Source organism: Bos indicus, chromosome X (genome assembly GCF_029378745.1).
Source record: "Bos indicus isolate NIAB-ARS_2022 breed Sahiwal x Tharparkar chromosome X, NIAB-ARS_B.indTharparkar_mat_pri_1.0, whole genome shotgun sequence".
Classification (NCBI taxonomy): Eukaryota; Metazoa; Chordata; class Mammalia; order Artiodactyla; family Bovidae; genus Bos; species Bos indicus.
The window spans coordinates 129,380,550-129,402,741 of NC_091789.1; the positions used below are offsets into that span (position 1 = coordinate 129,380,550).

The window sequence follows — 22,192 nt, forward strand, 5'->3', positions numbered from 1 at the left end:
TCAACAGCCTCAGATATGTGGATGATCCCACTCTAATGGCAGAAAGCAAAGAGGAACTAAAGAACCTCTTGATAAGGGTGAAGGAGGAGAGTGAAAGAGCCAGCTTAAAACTAAGTATTTAAAAAAACTAAGATCATGGCATCTGGCCCCATTACTTCATGGCAGATAGAGGGGGGAAAGGTGGAAGTAGTGACAGATTTCCTCCTGGGCTCCAAAATCACTATGGATGGTGACTGCAGCCATGAAATCAGAAGACGGTTGCTTCTTGGCAGGAAAGCTATGACATACCTAGACAGTGTGCTGAAAAGCAGAGACATTACTGACAAAGTCCGTATAGTGGAGGCTATGGTCTTCCCAGTGGTCATGTACGGTTGTGAGAGCTGGACTGTAAAGAAGACAGAGCACTGAAGAATTGACACCTTCGAACTGTGATGCTGGAGAAGATTCCTGAGAGTCCCTTGGACAGCAAGGAGATCAAACCAGTCAATCTTAAGGGAAATCAACCCTGAATACTTGCTGGAAGGACTGATGCTAAAGTTGAAACTCCAGTATTTTGGTCATCTGATGAGAACAGCTGACTCATTGGAAAAGTCCCTGATGCTGGAAAAGATTGAGGGCAGAAGGAGAAGAGGGTGTCAGAGGATGAGATGGCTGCATGGCATCACCAATGCAATGGACATGAACTTGGGCAAATTTCAGAAGATGGTGAGGGACAGAGTGGCCTGGTGTGTTGCAGTCCATGGGGTAGCAAAGAGTCTGACACCGCTGGGCGACTGAACAGCAGCAGCAACAACATATGTGTATAAATAGTGAAATGATTACTGAAGTGGAGCTAATTAATGTATCTTCTCACATAGTTACCTTTTTTGTGATGAGAGCATCTGAAATCTCCTCTCAGTAAATGTCCAGGGTTCAGTATTATTAACTGTAGTTCTCATACTGCACATTAGATCTCTAGACTTACTCACCCTACATAACTGCATCTTTGTATCCTTTGATCAATATCTCCACATTTCTCCCACCTCCCTACTCTTGATAGCCACCCTTCTACTCTTTGCTTCTGTATATTTGACTTTTTTAGCTTCTACATATCAGTGAAATCATGTGCTGTTTTTTCTTTCTCTGTCTGAATTATTTCACTTAGCATAATGTCCTCTAGGTTCATCCATATTTTTGCACATGGTAGAATGTCCTTATTTTTAAAGGCTTAATAATATTCCATTGCAAATGTATACCATAGTTTCTTTATCCATTCCTCCACTCAGACATTTAGTTTGTTTTCATTCACTATTGTGAATAATGCTGCAATGAACATGAGGTATTTCAGGTTACTGACTTCGTTTCCTTTGGATATACACCCGGAAGAGGGATTGCTGGATCATACGGATAGGTTTCTTGGGCATTTAGCAGATAATGGTGATGAGGGTGGCCAGGACTGTGGTGAGGACAAGAGGTATCTCTCTGGAAGAGAGATGAATGGATGATTATTCAGAGGAAGTAGGCCCAGCCAGGCCACTCAAGGAGGGCAGGTGGTTGTTGCCCTTTGTTGTTGCCTTCTGGAGGCTCCCTCTGGCCATGCTGACAGTTGCAGTCTACATCACTGGCTTCTTGGGAAGTGTGGGGGTGGAAACAGGCAGGGAAGCAGGGGATTGTACTTCCTTCCAGAACTTCTAGGACCCCCAGGTCATTGTGTGCACCAGTTGGAGCTAGAAACTCAAGAGCAGCTGCCTATCAGCTTTCTCTGTGCACAGTGCTCAGTTGCTCAGCTGTGTCCAACTCTTCGCAATCCCATGGACTGTATCCCACCAGGCTCCTCTGTCCATGGGATTTCCCAGGAAAGAATATTGGAGTGGATTGCCATTTCCTTCTCCAGGGGATCTTCCCAACCCAGGGATCGAACTTGCGTCTCCTGCACTGGCAGGCAGATTCTTTACCACTCAGCCCTCTGGGGAGCCCCTATCAGATTCCTCTTATGTATTCTTGATTATTTTCTTCTTTTGAATTATTTTACTTTGGTCATTTCCAAGAGCTCTTTTCTGCTGTGTTTCACAAAGCTCATTTTTCTTTTAATGCAGTAGCTCCTTAAATTTATTGATGATACCTAACAACAAGTTTGATTTGGTTTTATTTTTCCTTTGGTCATTTTTCTGTCTTTCTTGTCTTGATGTCCTCTTTTATGTTGTGAGCTTTCTTCACCTTTCCTCTGTTGTACAGTCATATTTAAGAGCAAGGCGATTGAAACTCTAATAAGAACTTTTTACATATAGATGGGACTTGTTGAGAAGCAGGTTCTCTCTCTGGGTGAGCTGAAAGGGAACTGACCTTAAAGGAGAGTGGTGACAATGCCCACCTGAGCGAGGCTGGACTCTCTCCACTAACACACACATGCTGTTACACCAGCTGTCTTGGCTCTCAGCAGCAAATCCATGGCATTTCTGTAGAGGTACCTTGTGCCCCTTTTAAGATTTTGTCTGGAGAGATGCCCTAACCACAGCAATTTGGCACTGGCATGGTGTGAAGGAGTCTTACACAGTGTTAGATGTATAAGGCAAACTGTGATGATAGAGATAATAAATCTTCTGATGGTGTCCACAACCTTTTATTTAATAGGTTCAAAGATAAAGAAGCTGGTATATCCACCTGGTTTCATGGGATTTGCTGCCTCTCTTTATTATCCACAACAAGCCATTGTATTTGTCCAGGTAAGTTATATCAGTAAGCTTGCATGTCCCTTGTTCTTGCTCGTGTATGTATGGGTTTACTGCTTCATTTAATTTTATTTTGCAGACTTTATAATACCAGAGTAAAATTTCTTTGCACATATAGATTTAAATGGTTTTGCAGCAAATTTAAATGGTTTTCTCCTCAGTTCTGGCCCTCCTTTCAATGTCAGTATTCAGAGAAGACAAGCTAATTTGAGTATTAATCAAAGAAAATTTAATATACCTTTTTTGCATAATTACATGGAAGCCTAGAGACTCAAATTCCAGAGATGGTGTTTACAGATCATTCTCAGGTTGGGCGTACCTGGTCATAGCCTGCCTTCCCTGGCATTGTAGGCATGGGCCTTGTGCTCTGGCCCTCTACGCCTTCCCCCTCGTCTGGTGCCAGCCTCACTTTCCTTGCTGGGGACTTCAGGGAGTGCAGTTCGCTCTGTTGGGAATGCCCTTTTTAGGGCTGTCAGTTGGCTGATCCTTTCTTACCCTTGAGGCCTCAGCTTGATGGCATCCTGGCAGGTAGAACATAGTGGCCGAGACACGAGTACAGCTGATGCCTTCATCAGCTCAAGCTGCCATGACAAAATACCAAGCCTGTGAGGCTTAAATAATGGAAATTTATTTTCTCACAGTTCTGAAGGCTGGAAGCCCAAGAGCAAGGTGTGAGCAGGGTTGGTTTCTCCTGAGGCCTCTCTCCTTGACTTGCAGATGGCCACCTTCTCCGTGTCCTCGTGTAGCCTTGTCACTGTATACACACTTTCCTGATGTGTCATCCTTGTCTTATAATGACACCAGTGGATTAGAGCTCCACCCTTATGACTTCACTTGACCTTAATTACCTCTTTAAAGGCCCTTTCTCCAAACAGTCACATTGTGGGTTAGGGCTTCAACACATGAGTTTTGGGGGACACAGTTCAGTCCATAACAGCTAGACCAGCAGTTCTCAGACTGTAGTCCCTGGATCAGTGGGATCAGGATCACCTGGGAACTTATTAGAAATGCAGGTTTTCAGGCCCCAACCCAGACCTGTTGACTTAGACACTGAGAGTTAGGGCCAGCAGTCTGTGTTTTAGCAGGCCCTCTGTAGGGTTTTTGCAAGCCCATAATATTTGAGAACCACTGATAAAGACTAGACTCCCTCAGGGCAGTGGTGTCTGGACTCGGAGGGACTGTACACATGAAATCCCTTGGAAAACTGGCAAGAACGAGGCCGACTTAAAGTTTTGAGATCCTAGGTAGCTTTTGGAGATGGGGATTCATTTGCTAGAACTGCCATATCACACTGAGACTGGTTTCTAGGAAGAAGAGCAGTGCCATCACCAGAACTAGTTCCTGAAGCTCTGAGCCAGTCCATCCAGACACTGTGCCCCCTGGAGTCCTTACAATATCATCAAGTCTAGATTCCTGGATGGTGCTCCAGTTGTAGGTGGGAGCCCAGTGGATCCAGCTGTGGGAAATTGTTGGCTTTGGTGGCAAATACCAGTACAATCTTTATAACATGGGTTTGGCGTTGTTTATAGCAGTCCTGGAGGCAGTTACTGATCCTCTGTCTGCTTCAGTCCCAGCTCTGGAACAGTGAATCATGTCTGCCTGCCCTAGATCACAAAAATAATCAAACATCATCTCAGTCTGTTATGGTTTAAATAGTAAATTGGCTGGTGGTTGAGAAGCATATGTAGTAGCCCTCTGAGTAGAGGTCTTTTTTTTAATCTTCCATGCCACAGCATGCATTGCAAAAGAATTTTTTGTATTCACAACCAAGATAGTAGCCTACAAATCTGAGTTGTATTCTAATTTATTTTTAAAGTCAGTGGGAAAGAGTTTTGTCTTTTTTTTTGTACCTAGAGTAAGCCAGAACAAAGCAATTAACTGTTTTCACTAGATATAAAACATTAGTGATCTGTTTGGAATGATGAAAAAGTTCTGAAAATAGTGGTGGTGATGGTCACATAACATTGTGAATGTAATTACCACTGAATTGTACACCTAGAAGTGGTTAAAATGGTAAATTTTATATTATGTGTATTTTGCACAATAAAACAAAACAAACATCAGTGATCAAAAGAGAATTAGTTCCTATTTCACAGTTTCTTTTCTACTTCCTCTTTTTTTCCCTCCTAATGAATGCCATGACCTTGGACAAGCCACTTAATCACTTTTCAAGTTTTGTTTTCTGTTCAGTAGTGTTTGAAATATTGTCAGAAAACTCTGAAAGTGATGGGTGAATAATCACTTTTAAAGTTTTGTTTTCTGTTCAGTAGTGTTTGAAATATTGTCAGAAAACTCTGAAAGTGATGGGTGAATATTATTTTTCTCTCAGAAATTTAAAACACTGAGAACAGTGCCATACTGATAGTAAATGCTTGTTACATCTACCAATGAGTCTGAGAATCACATCATATCATATTTTAAGAACAGTTGGCACAACTGGAAGAATATAACTTGTAAGAAACCAGTATGTTGCAGCCAAAGGCTGGATTTACTAGCATTGTGACCTTGGATGAGTCATTTGGCCTCTGAATATATCCTAATAATCTTTGCCTACTTACCATATAGGATTGTTATATAGAATAGAGATAAATCATGTGAATGTGCTTGGTAAAGTAAAATGGTATATAGAGACAAATGGTATATAGAGATTATAAAAATTCGGAAGAGAATAATAACTGCTTTCAAAAAATCAAAGTAGTTTCATGTAGAAGACTAATCAATATTGTCATAAATAGGACCAATGAATGCAAATTATTGGAAGTTTCTTTTTAAGAAAGCTCAATATTTTTTTAAAAAGTTTCCAGTAATTGAAGTCAGCAGGCCAAAGGTGGATCAGCACCTTTTAAGGTAGGGAGCTCACTTACCCCAAAATGTTCTCTGACCCTGGACCCTACCTTTCTGCATGTTGTAGAAAGGATTTTGGAGCAGACAGCAAAAGTCCTATAGAAACTCAAAGACTTTTATGTTTTGAGGGATCTAGGAAGACTGACCGTCTTTACTGGGCTCACTTGTTTTTTTACCTAGCCCCTAAAATGAATGAATGATTTTCATCTTGAGTTTCAGACTTGGTTGGCTGTTACATGCTAGATGTGATAGGTAGAAGCCTTCTTTCTTATCTGATTTTTTAGGAATTTCTCATATCAGCATTTTTTCCCTTGAAATTGTGAAAGGTTGAAATATACACCTATAATTTATGGCACATTATTTTAAACAGTAGCTATACATGGGCAAACTATTTTTTCTTCTTACCCCATCATTCTTGCTATCTTTTATTTGCTTACATTATATAGTTTTAATGGGTATGTTCAATCAAGATTCCTGTGGTAGTTGTCTGCTTAAATACACTTGTTTTGGAAATGGGACAAAAGAAAGCAATAAATTCTCTTCCTTACCACTTCATATATGAAATAGCAATGGATCTTTTATATTTTATTTCAAGGTCAGTGGAGAGAAATTGTATGACTGGGGTTTACGAGGATACATTGTCGTAGAAGATTTGTGGAAGGAGAACTTTCAAAAGGTGAGAAAGATCTTTTTCATTATCTTCCTTTCAGTTTAAATGTGTGGTTTCTCTCAGGTTTTATAAAATTCTTAATAACCCTGTTGCTTGCTCCTGCTTTTTGTGTTTGTATTTCCTTATGCCTGTGGCTCAGATTCTTCTCGGGTGGCCTTTATTGGAGGAGCAATAGAACTTCTATGCATTTGATTGTTTTTAGCCGGGCTGAATATAAGAAGGGATCATAGAATGCATTCCACTTCAGTCTTAGACCATAATTTCCGCTCTGTGTATTTACAATTTGTTCAGAGTGTTGCATATTATCTGAAAGTTTTATCAAAACTAGAATAGATGGAAACAGGGTATGTTCCCAGCAGAAGATGAATAGCCGAGACTTCTCCTCTTGCTATTTCACTCATCATAGGCTCCATTCTTTGCTTTATCAGTACTGTATCTGTTCATCCCCTAGCCTCTGGGCCCAGTTAGGGGCATATGGGGGCCCAGCCACCAGTTACAGGCCACTCTACTGACTCGTAGGCGAGCATCAGAGGGGAAGAGGTTGTGGAATTATAAGGACATGCTATTTTTTTGTCTCTTCTCACAGCCACTTAGCTGATAAATGTTGCCCATGTTTGCTGGAACGTTCTCTCTGCTCTGATAAGGAAGAGTAAGTGTAGAACAAGGCATCATGTCTTCTCTGAGCACTCAGAGGCACAGCTCAATGAGGAAGAATTAGGGTTCTTATTATTAACATACCTTATCATAGAACACTTGATTCTGGTCATCTCAAATCAAAGTACTCTTTTAAAAAAATATAAATACCTTTCTCAAAGTCCAGGAATTTGAACTGGAACTTGAAAGTAACATTGTAGAATAAATTATAAGCCCTTCTCATTAGTTACATAAATACTCTTCCAGTGAAATCTTAAGACTAGGTTTTGTACTGGTGATTTCTAAAGGAATTAACCTCTATTGAGCCTGTTTAAAACCAGCTAGCTCTTGAGTAGGAAGTTGTATATTAATATCAAGTGCCCTTTGGCAATCCATCTTAAAGAATAAACACTCATAGTTTTATTTTCATTTCTCTGACATTTTCTTTGGAAGCTCTCTTTCCTGTTAAAAAAATTCCTTAAGTCCACACTGAGTTTAATATGAGAAAGGAAGTAGACTGTCAGGAAAGCTATACACACACAGCCTTAGAAAGAAATGTGGAAAATGAAACTCCACCTCAGTTCTGCGTGCTCGCTGTGGTGTCAGTACAGAACTAATGCACACAAAAGCCATGGTGAGGGGGGGTTGTCCCCTGGGAGTCTGAGCGTTCACTGTGGTGTCAGGCAGACACGTGCTCACCAACTGGACTGTGGTTGGAATGCAAGCTGAACAGGCCAGCACTTTATGGCTGTTTGAAAACGCTGGATATGGGGAGTGAGGTAGTAAAGATGCCTAATTAGTCTGAGGTTGGTCTATATATCTTCTCTGGTCTCCTGTCTGTGCCCTTGCCCTCTTGAGCATCACTGAGAGTTCCACTCATTTACTCTCAAGCACAGTTCTCCTGACAGCTATCTGTCGTGACTAGAAGCTAATAAAATGGATATTGACAACTTAAACATTTAGCACAAGTTCTAAGTGAAAAATATCAGAAGGCCCTATTAATTCAAGATTTGATGTACTTAGATTTGGGGAATTATTTTTGATAGTGAAATGCTTTTGTTTTTTATTGATTTCCCTGCCCCCCGCCTTGTTGGACTTTGTGGGTTTCAGTATTTTTTGTTTGTTTTTTCTTTACTACTGAGAGTAAAGATTTAAGCTACCCTGAAACAGGAATCTTTTGGAGCTCAGGAACTCTTTGAAAGGAATTGGGGAACACTTTGTGGAGGAGATTTTTGTTTGTTTCTTAGCATGTTTAGAAATTGGTTTTCAAGTCAGGCTTTAATTACCAGTCTCAAATTCAGTGCAGTCTGATTCATAATTGTTTGTACTACAATCATGTAACAGATATACATACTTTTGGTTGTAAATAGTCAAAAGAAATTTGTGGCCATTGTGTTTAAAATGGAGCCCTGAAATTTTAAGTGGTATGAATGGTGGTTCAGTTCTTAATTATTTCCCATGGAGCTGTATTGCTCTCAAAAACCCTAAGGAAGTCTGTGGCATTTTTTGGTCCACCACATCCCTTTTCCCTTTTAGGAGTTAATTCTAAATATTTGCAGTGAGTCTTCTACCACTGAAATTTGAATGAGGTGATCTTTCAGTTCTGTGATTGGTTGGTGAAGAGGAATTAATCTGCTTCAGCTAAAATGAATTCTTTGCTTTGGCAGAACTGTGAAGCAAAGATGGGTGTGTCCAGAAATATTGTCATCATAGTGGGTCAGGGTTTTTTCCTTTTTTGAGATAAAAGAATATATAAAATATATGTACAATAACTGTGTATATGTTTATTTACAGTTTAAAATCCAACAATACAATGACCATTCATATACCAACCAACCATCCATCTTTAAAAATAGGAAATTACCAGTGTCTTTCAACTTCTTCCTGTGCCCCTCTGTCTACCCAGAGAGAACCACTATCCAGAATTTTGAAGTTTTTATTCCTTTGTTCTTCTTTAAACTTTTCTTGTAGTTTAACCTAAACACTGTGGTTCAGCTTGCCTGTTTTTTGCCTTTTAACGTAACTATATCAGATATACTTGTAAATAAATATATAGTTTGTCTAGATGGAGTCTTACTCTATGTATTATTTTGCAAGTTGTTTTGTTCCCTAAGCATTATGTTTATGGGCTGTGTATGGCCGTAGTTTATTAATTTATACTGCTATAGAATATTTCTTTATGGGGAAATCCCATGTTGATGGCTAGTTGGATGGTTTTCAGTATATTGTTGCACACACAGCTGTGAGCATATTTTTGTACATGTGTCATGGTTTATTAAGAGTCTTTTTTTTTTTTTTTTAATTAAGAGTCTTTCTAGGCTGAGATTCCTAGTTCATAGGGTCTGCACATCAATTTTACTAGATGACAAGTTTTCTATTTTTGCCAGTCTGGTGCTTTTGAAGTAGTTTTTCACTGTGGTGTGTGTGTATGTGTGGCTTTGTTTTGTTCCCCAGTTTTTGTTTTGAAAAAAAAAAATTCAGAACTGCAAAACAGTTGCAGGAATAGTATAATGAATATACCCTTCACTTAGATTCACCAGTTACCATTTTGCTACATTTGCTTTGTCTGTTGTTTTACACATGCTTGGGCACTCACACATGTGTATTTTATTTTTCTGAACCATTTGAAACTTATAGATATGGCGCTTTCTACCCATATCTAATTCAGTGTGTATTTCCAAAGAATATGGTCATTTACTGATAGAATCACAATACCATTATCATGCTCAGGAAAGTTGACATTTCTTTGTTTACATAGACATTATCTAATATGCAGTCCACAGTCAGATTTCCTTAGTTGCCCCAATAATGTACTTTCTTTCAACTATTAATAGCTTTGTCACCTAAGTATCTATCCCTGTCTCTTTAGTCTTGCCCACTATTATTTCTGACTTGATAATTCTTTTAAGGCTTTTTTCCCCTTCTAAGTCACTTTTAATCTACAGTTTCTCCTTCCATCCTCTTATTTTCCTTACACTGTATCTGTTAAAAGAACCTGGCACGTTGGACCTGTAGTTTCCAACAGTTTGGGTTTTACTGATTACACACCTAGGTGCAGTTGAAAGTGTTCCTCTCTTCTCTACATTTCCTGAAGATTGGCTGCTGGGTCCACAGGCTGCCTAATCAAGTTTGTGCTGGTCCAGTTGGCAAGGCCATAGGTCTATGCAGGCACCTATGTTTTTGCTTCACTTTACCAGTTTGGTGTTAGTGGCTGTTGAGGATCAATGCCTAGACTCACTGATTTACTGGGAGTTGGAAAATGGTGATATTCTATTTCTGTCATTTCATTTTCACGTGATAGCTAGAGCACGTGAATAAAGAACTCTTTCCGCTCATAAACTAGTTAGTTAGTTATAGGAAAGACAAGATAAATGCTCAGCTTTTTCTCTTGGATTTGTCTGGCTTTCAGAATAATAAATTTGTTCCCTCACATCCTCAGAATGTCTCCAACTAGTTTTTTTTTTTTTTTTTTAACAATCATTTTGAATTTGTCAATTTAAACATATTTGGGTTTGAATGCTTTGTAATTCTTATCCTTGTTGGAGTTCAGGTTGCTCATTTTGGCTGGTAGAAGCTGGCTCTGTGTCCTTCTGATGTGATGCAAGAACTCTGCAATAGTTTTCTGGCTGCCATGTCACAGTGGTCTCAGAATTTCTCTTTGTTGTTTTGGTGTACATTCCTTTGATTACGAATGAGGTTGAACATCTTTTCACATGTTTATTGGTTTCTTCTTGAAATGCCTGTTCATGTCTTTTGGCATTTTTTATGTGGGTCATTAGTTCCTTTCTTAATGATTGATGTAAAAGGCTTCGTTTTTTCCTAGATATTAATATTGTGGTCACATGTTTGCAGATGTCTTCTCCCGGTTTGAGGCTAGTCTTTTCAGTTTTGATGCCTTTTGATGATGATCAGGAGTTCTTAATATAGTTGATTCATAGATCGTTTCCATTACAGTTTTCACTCTTTGACTCTAGGCACTTAATAAAAGCAGGAAACTATTCATTGATTGTTCATTGCTAATCTGAAACCCCTTCAGAATAGTCCCAGCCCAAAGTCTGAGTTTCAGAGATGGAGGCCCGTGGTGGGTGGCAGGCCCCAGGGTCACAGATGGCCCTTTTGGAATTGTCTTCTAAATTAACCAAACACAGCAATGTGTTTCAGTAAAAGTCATGTTTAATTTTCAGTAGGTTTTAAAAACTTGTGACAATTTACTATCAAAGAATTATAAAATGACTGTTAAAGACCAACAATAACTAAAAGCCAAGAACTTAATACTTCTTTGAAGGGCAGGAAAATATAAAGAAATATAAACCTGTTACTAATGTGAAAACTGAGCAGAATTTCTAATGCTGAGCTTTTAATAGTTGTATTCAAGCCTTTGCTAGCTCAGCAGGAAAATAAAAGGGAAACAGTGGCCACCATCCTGAGTAAATCCTGTTTTCTCTTCCTCCATTCAAAATTCCTCAGCTTTCTAAACACACTCAAGTTTAGCTGTAAGTGATATGATTTTAAAATGATCATCTCTGAAATAAGGCAGTCACAGGAGAAATACTGTTTGAGTTCACTTACATGAAGTATCTAAAACAGTCAGATTTATAGAAGCAGGGGGTGAGGGGAAAATGGGGAGTTGCTATTTAATGGGTATACAATTTCAGTTATACAAGATGGATAATTCTAGAGATCTGCTGTACAGCATAGTGCCTATAGTTAGCATTACAATATTGTACACTTTAAAATTTGTCAGGAGAGCAGATCTCATATTAAGTGTTCTTACCACAATAAAATAAAAATAAGGACAATATAGTGGGTTTTCCGTAAAGCTAAATTTATTCTGAATTTCTGCCCATTCTAGTTTTTGTTATTAAAATGCTAAGAAATAAAGGTACTAGGTAATGAGTTTTCTTTTGTTCTTTAAAAACAATATTACTTAGCAAAATAAAAAATAAGAAATCCTGAAAGAAAAGGTCTCTCCTTTTTTTGAAAGACATACACTTTTGGTATCAGAAAACGTAGACAAGGCACGATGCCGCGTGACCTGGTAGCCAAGAGAGTAGACTCCATAGTGGACACGCCAGGCTCTTCTCCAGTTCCCCCCGCACCCCCACCTCTTAGAATCCTTGAGTGAGTGAAAGTGGCTCAGTTGAGTCCAACTCTTTGCGACCCTGTGGACTATACAGTCCATGGAATTCTCCAGGCCAGAAGACCAGAGTGGGTAGCCTTTCCCTTCTCCAGGGGATCGTCCCAACTGAGGCATCAAACCCAGGTCTCCTGCATTGCAGGTGGACTCTTTACCAGCTGAGCCACCAGGGAACCTTGGGAAATTGTTCTGGTGCTCTGGTAAATGGGGGTTGTTTCGATGATTCAGTGGGTTTATCCATGTCAGAAGCAGAGAAAATGGACCAACTTTAGACATGGTAGCCATGATAGATGTCATGTGACATCTGCACGGGAGAAGGCAACATCTCCTGATGGAAATGGAGCCATAGAGCTTATACTCATTAGTCAAAAGTCCTTGTATCTGTTTTAGTTTGCTATTTGCTGCCGTAACAAATGACCACAACGTTACTGACTGAGATGAATGCAAATCTATTTTCTTAGACTCTGTAGGTTAGACGTCCGGTGCTAAATCAAGTTGTCCTTGAGTCCTTTCTGGAGGTTCCAGGGGAGAATCCACTTCCTGCTCATTCAGGTTGTTGACAGAATTCAGTTTCTTGGCGGTTATAGGGTCAAGGTCTGCTTTGCTGGCTGTCAGCTAAGGGCAGTTCTCAGCCTCTAGAGGCTGCAGCATTCCTCGTCTCCCAGCCCTCATCTTCCGTCTTCAAAGCCAGCCTCTGCAGTTGAGCCCTGTTCATGTCCTATTTCTTTGACCCTGTCTTCTGTTCTCTTACGCTGTAGGAACCCATGTGATTCAATTGGGCCAACCTAGATAATCCAAGATAATCTCCCTATCGTAAGGTCAGCTGGTTTGCAACCTTAACTCCAGTGCCACTGTAATTCTCCTTTGCCATGTACAGTAGCACAGTCACAGGTTCCAGCATTAGGATGCAAACACCTCTGGGGGGCCATTATTCTGCCTACCACACCCAGTGAACTGGAATTTCATTGGGGTTTTGACAGGTCATTTTTCCTTACCTTTTATTTCCTCATTGAAAAAGTTAAGTGACCTACCACATAGGATATGGGACATTTATGGAGTACTTGCTGGGAGCTTGGCCCTGGGTGCTAAACTCTTTGCTCAGGAAGAGTCTGTGAAGCAGGTTCTATTATTTGTTCAGTCACTCAGTCATGTTCGACTCTTTGTGACCCCATGGACTGCAGCATGCCAGGCTTCCCTGTCCTTCACCATCTTCCAGAGTTTCCTCAAACTCATGTCCAATGAAATGGTGATGCCATCCAACCATCTCATCCTGTGTCATCTCCTTCTCCTTTTGCCTTCAATCTTTCCCAGCATCAGGGTCTTTTCCATTGAGTCAGCTCTGCATCAGGTGGCCAACGTATTGGAGCTTCGGCTTCAGCATCCATCCTTGCAATGAGTATTCAGGATTGATTTCCCTTAGGATTGACTGGTTTGATCACCTTGCTGGCCAAGGGACTCTCAAGAGTCTTCTCCAACACCACAGTTCAAAACCATCAATTCTTTGGCACTCAGCATTCTTAATGGTCCAACTCTCATATCCATACATTATTTCTGGAAAAACCATAACTTTGATTCTATGGACCTTTGTTAGCAAAGTCATGTCTCTGCTTTTAATATGCTCTCTAGGTTTGTCATAGCTTTTCTTCCAAGAAGCAAGCATCTTTTAATTTTATGGCTGCAGTCACTCTCTGCAGTGATTTTGGAGCCCAAGAAAATAAAGTCTGCCACTGTTTCCATTTTTCCCCCATCTATTCGCCATGAAGTGATGTGACCAGATGCCATGATCTTAGTTTTTTGAACATTGAATTTTAAGCCAGCTATTATTATCCCCATGTTATAACTGAGGAAACTGCATTTTGGAGAAGTAATTGATCAAAATGATTCAGCTAGTGAAGGGCTCAGACATTTCAGTGGGTTACTATACCTTAAAGGTTTAGCTACAAATACCCCTTCATATGGCAGTACATATTAATTAGAAATAAATATTTTGATTAATTCCTGTAGCCCATAGCAGTTAATATGGCAGACACCAGCTATGGACTACATGAAGTGTAGCTGATCCGCACTGAGGTGTGCTATAAGGGCAAATTCACACCAAATTTAGAAGACATGGTCCAAATTAAAAAGATTGTAAACTATCTCAGGATTTTAATATTGATTGATGTTATATTGATTACATGTTGCAATAATAGTATAATATTTTTTAGATGTGTTGGGTTAAAATGCATTAATCACTTAAAAAGAACAGTGAAACCCAATATGTATTAAAATTAGATTATAAGGAAAGTGGTTACATTGTAAAATATTTTAAATAAAACTGTCTGGAGATGCAAAAAAATTGATTTCTGGCTTGTGCTAAGTCACAAACTGTCTTTTGAAGTCAGAATATTGTTTTTGCTGAAATCATGATGATTTCTGCCAAGAGAGATCTGATTTGTAATAGCGTGGATGGGCTCACTATTTCATTAGTGAGATATTTGACTGTCATGTTTTATTATACTATAAGTAGTATGTAATCAAACAAGAAAAATTTCCTAGCAACAGAGTAGTTTTCTTCAACCAGAATAATGTTTTTATGTGCTCATTTTCTTAATGTCCAAAAGATTAAAAAGCTTATGAACTTAGCAGTTTATATTTTTGAGATCGAGTTGCTGGCAAATACCCATAGTAGAATATATAAGATGTCACTGAAAGTACTTGGCAAGCATTATGTTAAGATAATTCAGACCTGAAATACATTTAACTAGGTAGAGAACCACATGATTTTTATGACACACCCAATTGTTGGACATGCTTATCTCACTTATCTTCAGAAGCTTGTTTTTATCTCTTCATTAATTACATGCCCCAACTTTTTTTAAACACTCATCAGATTTCTAGGTTCTACCTCATTCCATTTGTTTATTCAACAAATGTTTGAATGCTCTGTGCTAAGAGGTCCAAGGGATATTGTGCACTTGTGAAACATACATTAGTGAAGGATTCAAACATGAATGAAAGAATTCCACAAATCAGGAAGTGCATGGGTGCTATGAATGTGAATAAAGATTCTCATCTGAATAGAAGGGCAGAGGGCAGAAGAAAGCCTTGATCTGAAGGACCAATAGCATTTAGCCAGGTAAAAATTGGGAGTGACCAGTCTAGGTCAAAGGATTTGTTTTGTAAAGGTCTTATCCCAGGAAGGAGCTTGGCAAGTTGGAAGAGCAACAGCAAGAAGGCCTCTGGTGTGTGCGTGACTGTGTGAGAAAGAGGCTCTGGAGGAATAGAGTAAGACACAGAGGTACTGAGTCCTGTAGATTCAGAGCAGCAAGTGGACCTGGATATTGTATGATGATCCACCAAGCAATACATCTTGCTTTATTCCCCAGAACTCCATCATCAAGTGGTTGTGGTCTGTAGATACAGTGGTCATATAATTTGTCATCCAAGACAGGATACCCTTGAGAGTGAAAGGGGACACTTATTAATTATACTGAAACAGCGGGTATAAACCAGTATGGATAACTTGAGCAAACCGGAATGTATGATCACTGTGCTTAGAGACAGGTTCTTAGCCCCTACAGTAAGCCTGACGTTGCCTAGAAACTATGCTCTGAAATTATAGGGTTAGGCGTTTGTTCCTGCTTTTTCACTTTCCCCCTCCTTCACTCATGGGTAACTCTGAGAGAAGGCCCCTAGGAGAACCTGCACCAAGTCGCCCACAGAATCACAGCCCCATTTTCACCCAAATGCAGCCTAGTGTTTTTCAGATTGCCACTCATGGGAGCTCAGTTCCTTGACGTACATCAGGTCTTATTAATGTGTTTTCAGAATTACAGTCTTAAGAACATATGAGAAAGAAAGTAAGGTCTTAAACATGTAGCCCATGAATTTTTCCCTCTAGAACCTTTCCTTCATCACTTCTCATGGATGACATGACCTAATTATATGTTCTCAGATGACAGCTAGGCAGGATGGGTGTGGTCTGATTATAACCTCTTTCAGAATAAACATGTTTTGTGATTTGACCCCTACAGTGAATGATATACAGAGTAGAGGACCTACAGGAAGTATTACCATATGTGTAAAACCTTTTTTTTTTTTTTTAATGTTCCAATCATAGTGACTATTCTTTTTTTTCCTCTAAATTTTACCGCAGTTTAGTTGATTTACAATATTGTTTTAGTTTCAGGTATATAGCAAAGTGATTCAGTAACCTTCCTTAACAAGGACGATAACATAAAGTAGTGAAGAAATCTTTTCACTGTTGATTGGATGTTTTATTGAATCAGCTGTTGGCCAAGTCTGTGTAGTGAGGATTAATGGAGTTTTATTTCCTCCTGTCCTCTGGGCCCGAGTCAGTTTCTACAACAGGGCCCTCAGGGAGCCCTAGTAATACCTTTAGCTTATGGAGACATGGGTCACTTTGCATCAGATAATATTCAATTAGGAAGATGTGCACTTTGAAACAGTGCACTATTTCTTTAGAAGTTTTACTATTTCTTTTCAAACCGCATTAATATTCTTACTTTCTGTCTTACAAGTCAGGAAATGTGAAGAACTCACCTGGAAATAAGTAGAATACTCCATGCTCTTCCCATTTTAAACAGGTAAAGAACAAAAAAACTTTATGGTTATTTTTAGCATTATTAGCACCAATTGAAATGACTTGTCTTTAATTAATTAATTATAGGCATTTAAACTTTGTGTGGTGGAAGCGTAAGGGCCAGGATGATATTTTATTTCATCTTTAATTTTTGGGCCTAAGTGCTATGACTTCTTTAATTGTGTTTGTTCTGAGAAGTACCTGGGTTTTTTAGACAAGCTAGAACTCGACAGTTGTGATTTGTCTACAAACCTATTTCAGACAATCATTTCTTAAGCTTATTTTTTTCAGACAGCATTTCACTATAGTCAGCACACTTGTATTCACCTAATAATCATTCAATAAACATTTGCTGAATGCATGACTTTGGTAGAGACGCTCGAGATTATATAGAATAAGTGACATAGGGAATTCACAGGTGTAATTTTCTTTCCTTAAAGATTGAGTAACTTGAGGCTGGGCTTCCCAGGTGGCTCGGTGGTAAAGAATACACCTGCCAATGCAGAAGATGCAGGAGACGTGGGTTCAGACCCTGGGTTGGGAAGATCCCCTGGAGGACAGCATGGCAGCCCACTCCAGTATTCTTCCCTGGAAATCCCATGGACAGAGGAGCCTATGGGGCTACAGTCCATAGGGTTGCAAAGAGCTGAACATGACTGAATTGACTTAGCACACACACATATGCACAATTATCAAATGAAAAAAAGAAGCTAGTCTAATACATTTTTAGAGAGGATAATTACCAGAAAATAAAAAAAATTTAAGTATGTATCTTAAGATAGTAAGATTATGATGATTTTTATACTTTTTCTTCTATATAACTATGTATTTTTAAATTTTTGCAATGAATATGAATTTTCTTTTATAATAGAAATTTATTTTAAAAAAGTCAGTGTTACATTTATCGCAAGTCATGGCTACTGTTTTAAAATTCATGAAAGCTCTGGGTTTGAGGTTTTTCTTTCTCACGTTGTCCCAGTATTTTTGGAGACCCAGAGAGTCATATAATCTTAGAATTTTAAAGAAGTATTTGGTATAACCCCCAGCCTCAAGAGAAATTCTCTGTAGCCCTGTGTGTTCCTAGTTTTTACCTCCACTGATAGGAAAAGCACCCTATGGGGCAACCATCTTTGGACAGTTCTAATTTTTAGGAAGCTGTTTCTTATACTAAGCAAAAATATGTCTCCTTATAACTCCTACACAGTGGTCTGATCTTGCTTTAGCGGTCACAGAAAATAAATTCAGATCCTCTTTCACATCCCAGCCCTTCACATAGAAACCCTAAATCAGCATTTCTCACATTTTGTGATACAGATTACCTGGGAGATTGTTGAAAAGCAGAGGCTTAAGCCCCACCCCACAATTGGCATCTCTGGGGAGTGGGGCCAGATGTGCATCTGGGTGACTAGGGGGTAAGCTGCCAGGAAGTCGCACATGTTCGTCAGAGATTTGACACTGGATAGTATTATATTTCTCTCTAGGGACAATGAGTCACAGAATATAGGGAAACTGTGTACATATTCATTTCATTTTTTCAAAAATGTTCCATGCCAGAGTTCAGCTTATTGTATATACAACCTTGATTTCGTTTTTTTAAGTTGTTTATTGGAAATGTAGTTTTTAATTATAAAATGATGCATATTTGCTGTAAAGAATTGTTTTTAGATAAATGTTTTGAAAGCTTGTTTTGTCTTCCAGTCCTTTCCCAGAGGTAATTTCTGTTAATAGTTTGTATATCATTCCAAACTTTTTTCTCACACACACACATCCAAATATGCTTTTGGGTTTTTGATAGAATGAGATCATATTCCTTGTACTGTTTTGCAAGTACACCAAAAGTTCCATGCAGGCACATACTGCAATTTTATTATCACATCTAGAGAAATTAACACTAATTCCTTAATACCATTTAATATTCAGAGTATGCAGATTTCCCTGATTGTCTCATTAATAACTTTTTACAGTTGTTTTGGTTGAGTCAGGATCATAACAAGATCTGCCCATTGCATTTGACTGATGAGTCTCTTAAGTGTCTTTCATTTTTTTTTTTACAAAGATATAAACTATGTTTTCAGATATTTTAAGTCCCTCTTAAGCTGTAATAGTTCCTTCTCCCTCATTTTTCTATTACCATTTATTTGTTGAAAAACTAGGCGTATTTGTCTTTTAGAAATTTCCCATGTTCTGCCTGTGGCTGAGTGTATCCATTTAGTGTCATTCTGTTTTATCTCTTGGTTCCTCTCCTCTCTGCATTTCTCATAAACTGGCTGTTGGATTTGAAGGCTTAATCAGATTTAGGTCCAATTTTTTGATAAGAATACTTTGCAGACACTGCTATGTTTAGCTATGCTGAATGAATTAACATGCTTTTTTGAAATTAATTTTTATTGGAATATAGTTGCTCTACAGTGTTGCCTTAGTTTCTGCTATACAACATAGTGAATCAGGACAGGACTTCCCTGGTAGCTCAGATGGTAAAAATCTGCCTGCAGTGCAGGAGACCCAGGTTTGATCCCTGGGTCAGGAAGATCTGGAGAAGGGAATGGCAACCCACTCCAGTATTCTTGCCTGGAGGTCACCACAGAGCATTGAGTAGAGTTCTCTGTGCTATACAGTAGGTTCTCATTAGTTATCTATTTTATACATTAACTTGGCTTTTTTTGGTCACTTAATATATTGTGTACATCTTTCCCTGTTGGCACTTATTCCTCCTTTAGCTGCTTAATAATTTCCTAGTATGGACTGCCATAATCTATTAAAACATTATTAATATAGATTGTTGGCAGTTTGAAGTTTTTTTTTTTAACAATGCAGTAAATCTATTGAATTCTTAGAGAAGTTCAAAACAGATTAATAAACTGAGATAGAAAAGGTAAGCTAGTAGTTTACATGTTTAAAAATGTTTAGTTTTATTTTAAAAGATCAAGGAAATAGTCACTGGCCTCTAAAATTTTTATAAGTAGATTCATTACATATTAGGAGAAAGGCAATCTGAAGAAGAGGTGGCTTGTCTTTGCTGTATCTTTGGATTTGATGTATCTTTGGATTTGATGTGTGTTTCATTCCAGAAAAGAATGATGGGGTGGTGATGTGAGGAAAGGTATGTGTTGGACTTGCTGTGATATCATCATGGTCTCCCCCAGCAGATGGATGGAAATATAGTTGTTTGATTTTCAGAAGGGGAGGAATGTAGTGTGTGCTGTGCCATTTAAGCAGTTACTTTTCATTTATTCACCCATCCATCTGGTTAATTTATCTCAGATATACAGCCAGTTGAGAATCTGCATATAGTGTTGGAAATAAAAGATAAACCAAAATCCTTTCTGGTTTTTAGTGTACTCATTTATAAAATGGGAATAATTACAGTTTTCACCAGCTCATTGTGATGTCATATAATGGTAATATATGTATTTGATGTGACTTTCTCTATTTAAACCTAAGAAATTTTAAAAATGCAAACTCTTAGAGCTGTTTTTCTGGGAGGACACTACATTTATGTTTTTCTTTTTCTTTTAGTTATAGGTAAACATTGGAAACTCCATATGGTAAACCAGTATTTCTACAGAAAAATGGCAGAGAAGTCAGTACTGAATGTAGTAAATTGGCATTCTTCTTCTGGCAAAACTGTCCTAGGCCTCTCCGTTATCTTGGGTGATGCCATACTCCAAGTGGACTAATCTGAAATGCTTCCACCTAGAGAGAATGTATAGGCCTTAGAACTCCTCGTTCTCATGTTGCTATTTATGTACATAATTAAAGATCTAAGTTAAAAAAAATTGTCCTTTTTTCCCCTGATATTGTTTGAGTGACAGTTTAAGTGTACCTGATGTCCTTTCCCTGTGTGTATATGTGGTATGTGTCTGAGTGTACATGTATGTATGTGCATGGTGTGTGTGTGTGTGTGTGTGTGTGTGTGTATGTAGGAAAACCACCCACTCGTCTTAGCATCAGCTGGCAGTCTCCAAAGGTTTCATTAAGAAGAATGACTCTAGGGGACATAGGTTCGATCCCTGTTCAGGGAACTAAGATCCCACATGCTGTGGAGCAACTAAGCCTGTGAGCCACAGCTATAGAGTCCATGTGCTCTGGAGCCTGCCCAACACAACTAGAGAGAAGCCTGAGCACCATGAAGAGCCTGCACGCCACAGCTAATACCCAATGCAGTCAAAAATAGGTAAATAACATTTTTTTTAAATAAAAAAAGAAGAGTGGCTCTGGAGCTGAGAGATCATGCTTCCATCGCCAGCCCAAGGAACAAAACTTGTAAGTAATAGTTGCCTGACCATAATGAGAAGACATACAAAAGAAAACAATGACCATGACTCCTTGTTTTATGCCATTGCCTCCCAGCTTGTATAGATCTTCCAGTTCTTGACTGCCAGTGGGAGGCATGGAAAGTTGCTCCACAGCATGTGGAGCAACCCACTCCAGTATTCTCGCCTGGAAAATCCCATGGACAGAGGAGCCTGGTAGGCTAAAGTCCATGGGGTCACAAAGAGTTGGACATGACTGAGCGACTAACACTTTAACTTCACTTTATACTTTTCAGAGTACAATTTTGTATCTTTCCTTTTTGGCTTGTTTCCTTACCTCAGTGCATTTGTACTCTGTTTTTTTTAATCCTGAGTTAATATTCTCTATTTACAGTTACACTTTTTATTCTGTTTCTTATAACCTTTTTTTTTTCTTATAATAAGACTGACTCTTGGGGACTTCCCTGGCAGACCAGTGGTTAAGATTCCATGCCTCTACTGCAACGGGCACAGGTTCCATCCCTAATCAAGGTACCAAGATCCCACATGCTGCACAGCATGGCCAAAAAACAACAAAACAAGGCTGACTCTCAATGCAATTTATCTGTTACTTAATCAGAGTAGTTCTGTTTGGATAACTTTAATGCTTTGGAGGAAGCTTCTCTACCGTACAGTGTGATCTAAGCTTCTCTGAAGAGACAAATGTGGCATGCTCTATTCTGTGATCATATCTCCTAAGAAAAATTGCTGTGTCAAAATCAAGATTTAAAGCAGTTGTTTCAGTGGGGGGAAAAAAGACCAGTGATACTAGAGAATGCCTTCACAATCTTATCACCTGTGTCACACCTTGGGACAAAGTTACAGTAATAGTAGTAGAAGAATCGAGGCCAGCTGAGAGACCACCCACCGAGGCTGTGGAGTAGCAGGTGCCGGGGCCGCTGGGTCAGCAGCTTTTGTGCTAAATGCAGGGCTGGATTCCAGCCCAGTGGTGGCCCATGTGATGCAGATGGATCAGTGGCATTATATCTAAATGGCCCAAAGAAAATTCAAAATGTATGTATAATACTTGTGTTCACATATAAAGATAGAAAAATGCAACTTACTTGTGGTTAAATGGCAAATCTGTGACATCACATCACTTTGCCAACAAAGGTCTGTATAGTCAAAGCTATGGTGTTTCTAGTAGTCAAGTATGGATGTGAGAGTTGATCCATAAAGAAGGCTGAGCACTGAACATTGCTGCTTTTGAATTGTGATGCTGGAGAAGACTCTTGAGAGTCCCTTGGACAGCAAGATCAAACCAGTCAATCCTAAAGGAAATCAACCCTGAATATTAACTGGAAGGACTGAAGCTGAAGCTCC

At 39.0% G+C, this 22,192-nt stretch overlaps 1 protein-coding gene across 2 annotated transcripts in view; it reads left to right on the plus strand.

The window, feature by feature from the left end:
* The window catches only part of APOO (apolipoprotein O), a 53,717-nt gene extending 33,364 nt beyond the window's left edge, over positions 1 to 20,353 (plus strand). Inside the window, exons 6-10 of one of the 2 annotated variants that reach the window (XR_002180270.2) lie at positions 2,611 to 2,702; positions 6,148 to 6,228; positions 16,516 to 16,581; positions 19,646 to 19,677; positions 20,094 to 20,353. Coding sequence is in view for 1 of the 2 variants with exons in the window: in XM_019956337.2 (XP_019811896.1) it covers positions 2,611 to 2,702; positions 6,148 to 6,228; positions 16,516 to 16,551 (209 nt within the window). In the remaining variant the exon portion in view is untranslated. The remainder of the gene's footprint in view (positions 1 to 2,610; positions 2,703 to 6,147; positions 6,229 to 16,515; positions 16,582 to 19,645; positions 19,678 to 20,093) is intronic. The other variant, XM_019956337.2, reaches the window with a different exon arrangement.
* The last annotated feature ends 1,839 nt before the right edge of the window (positions 20,354 to 22,192 follow it).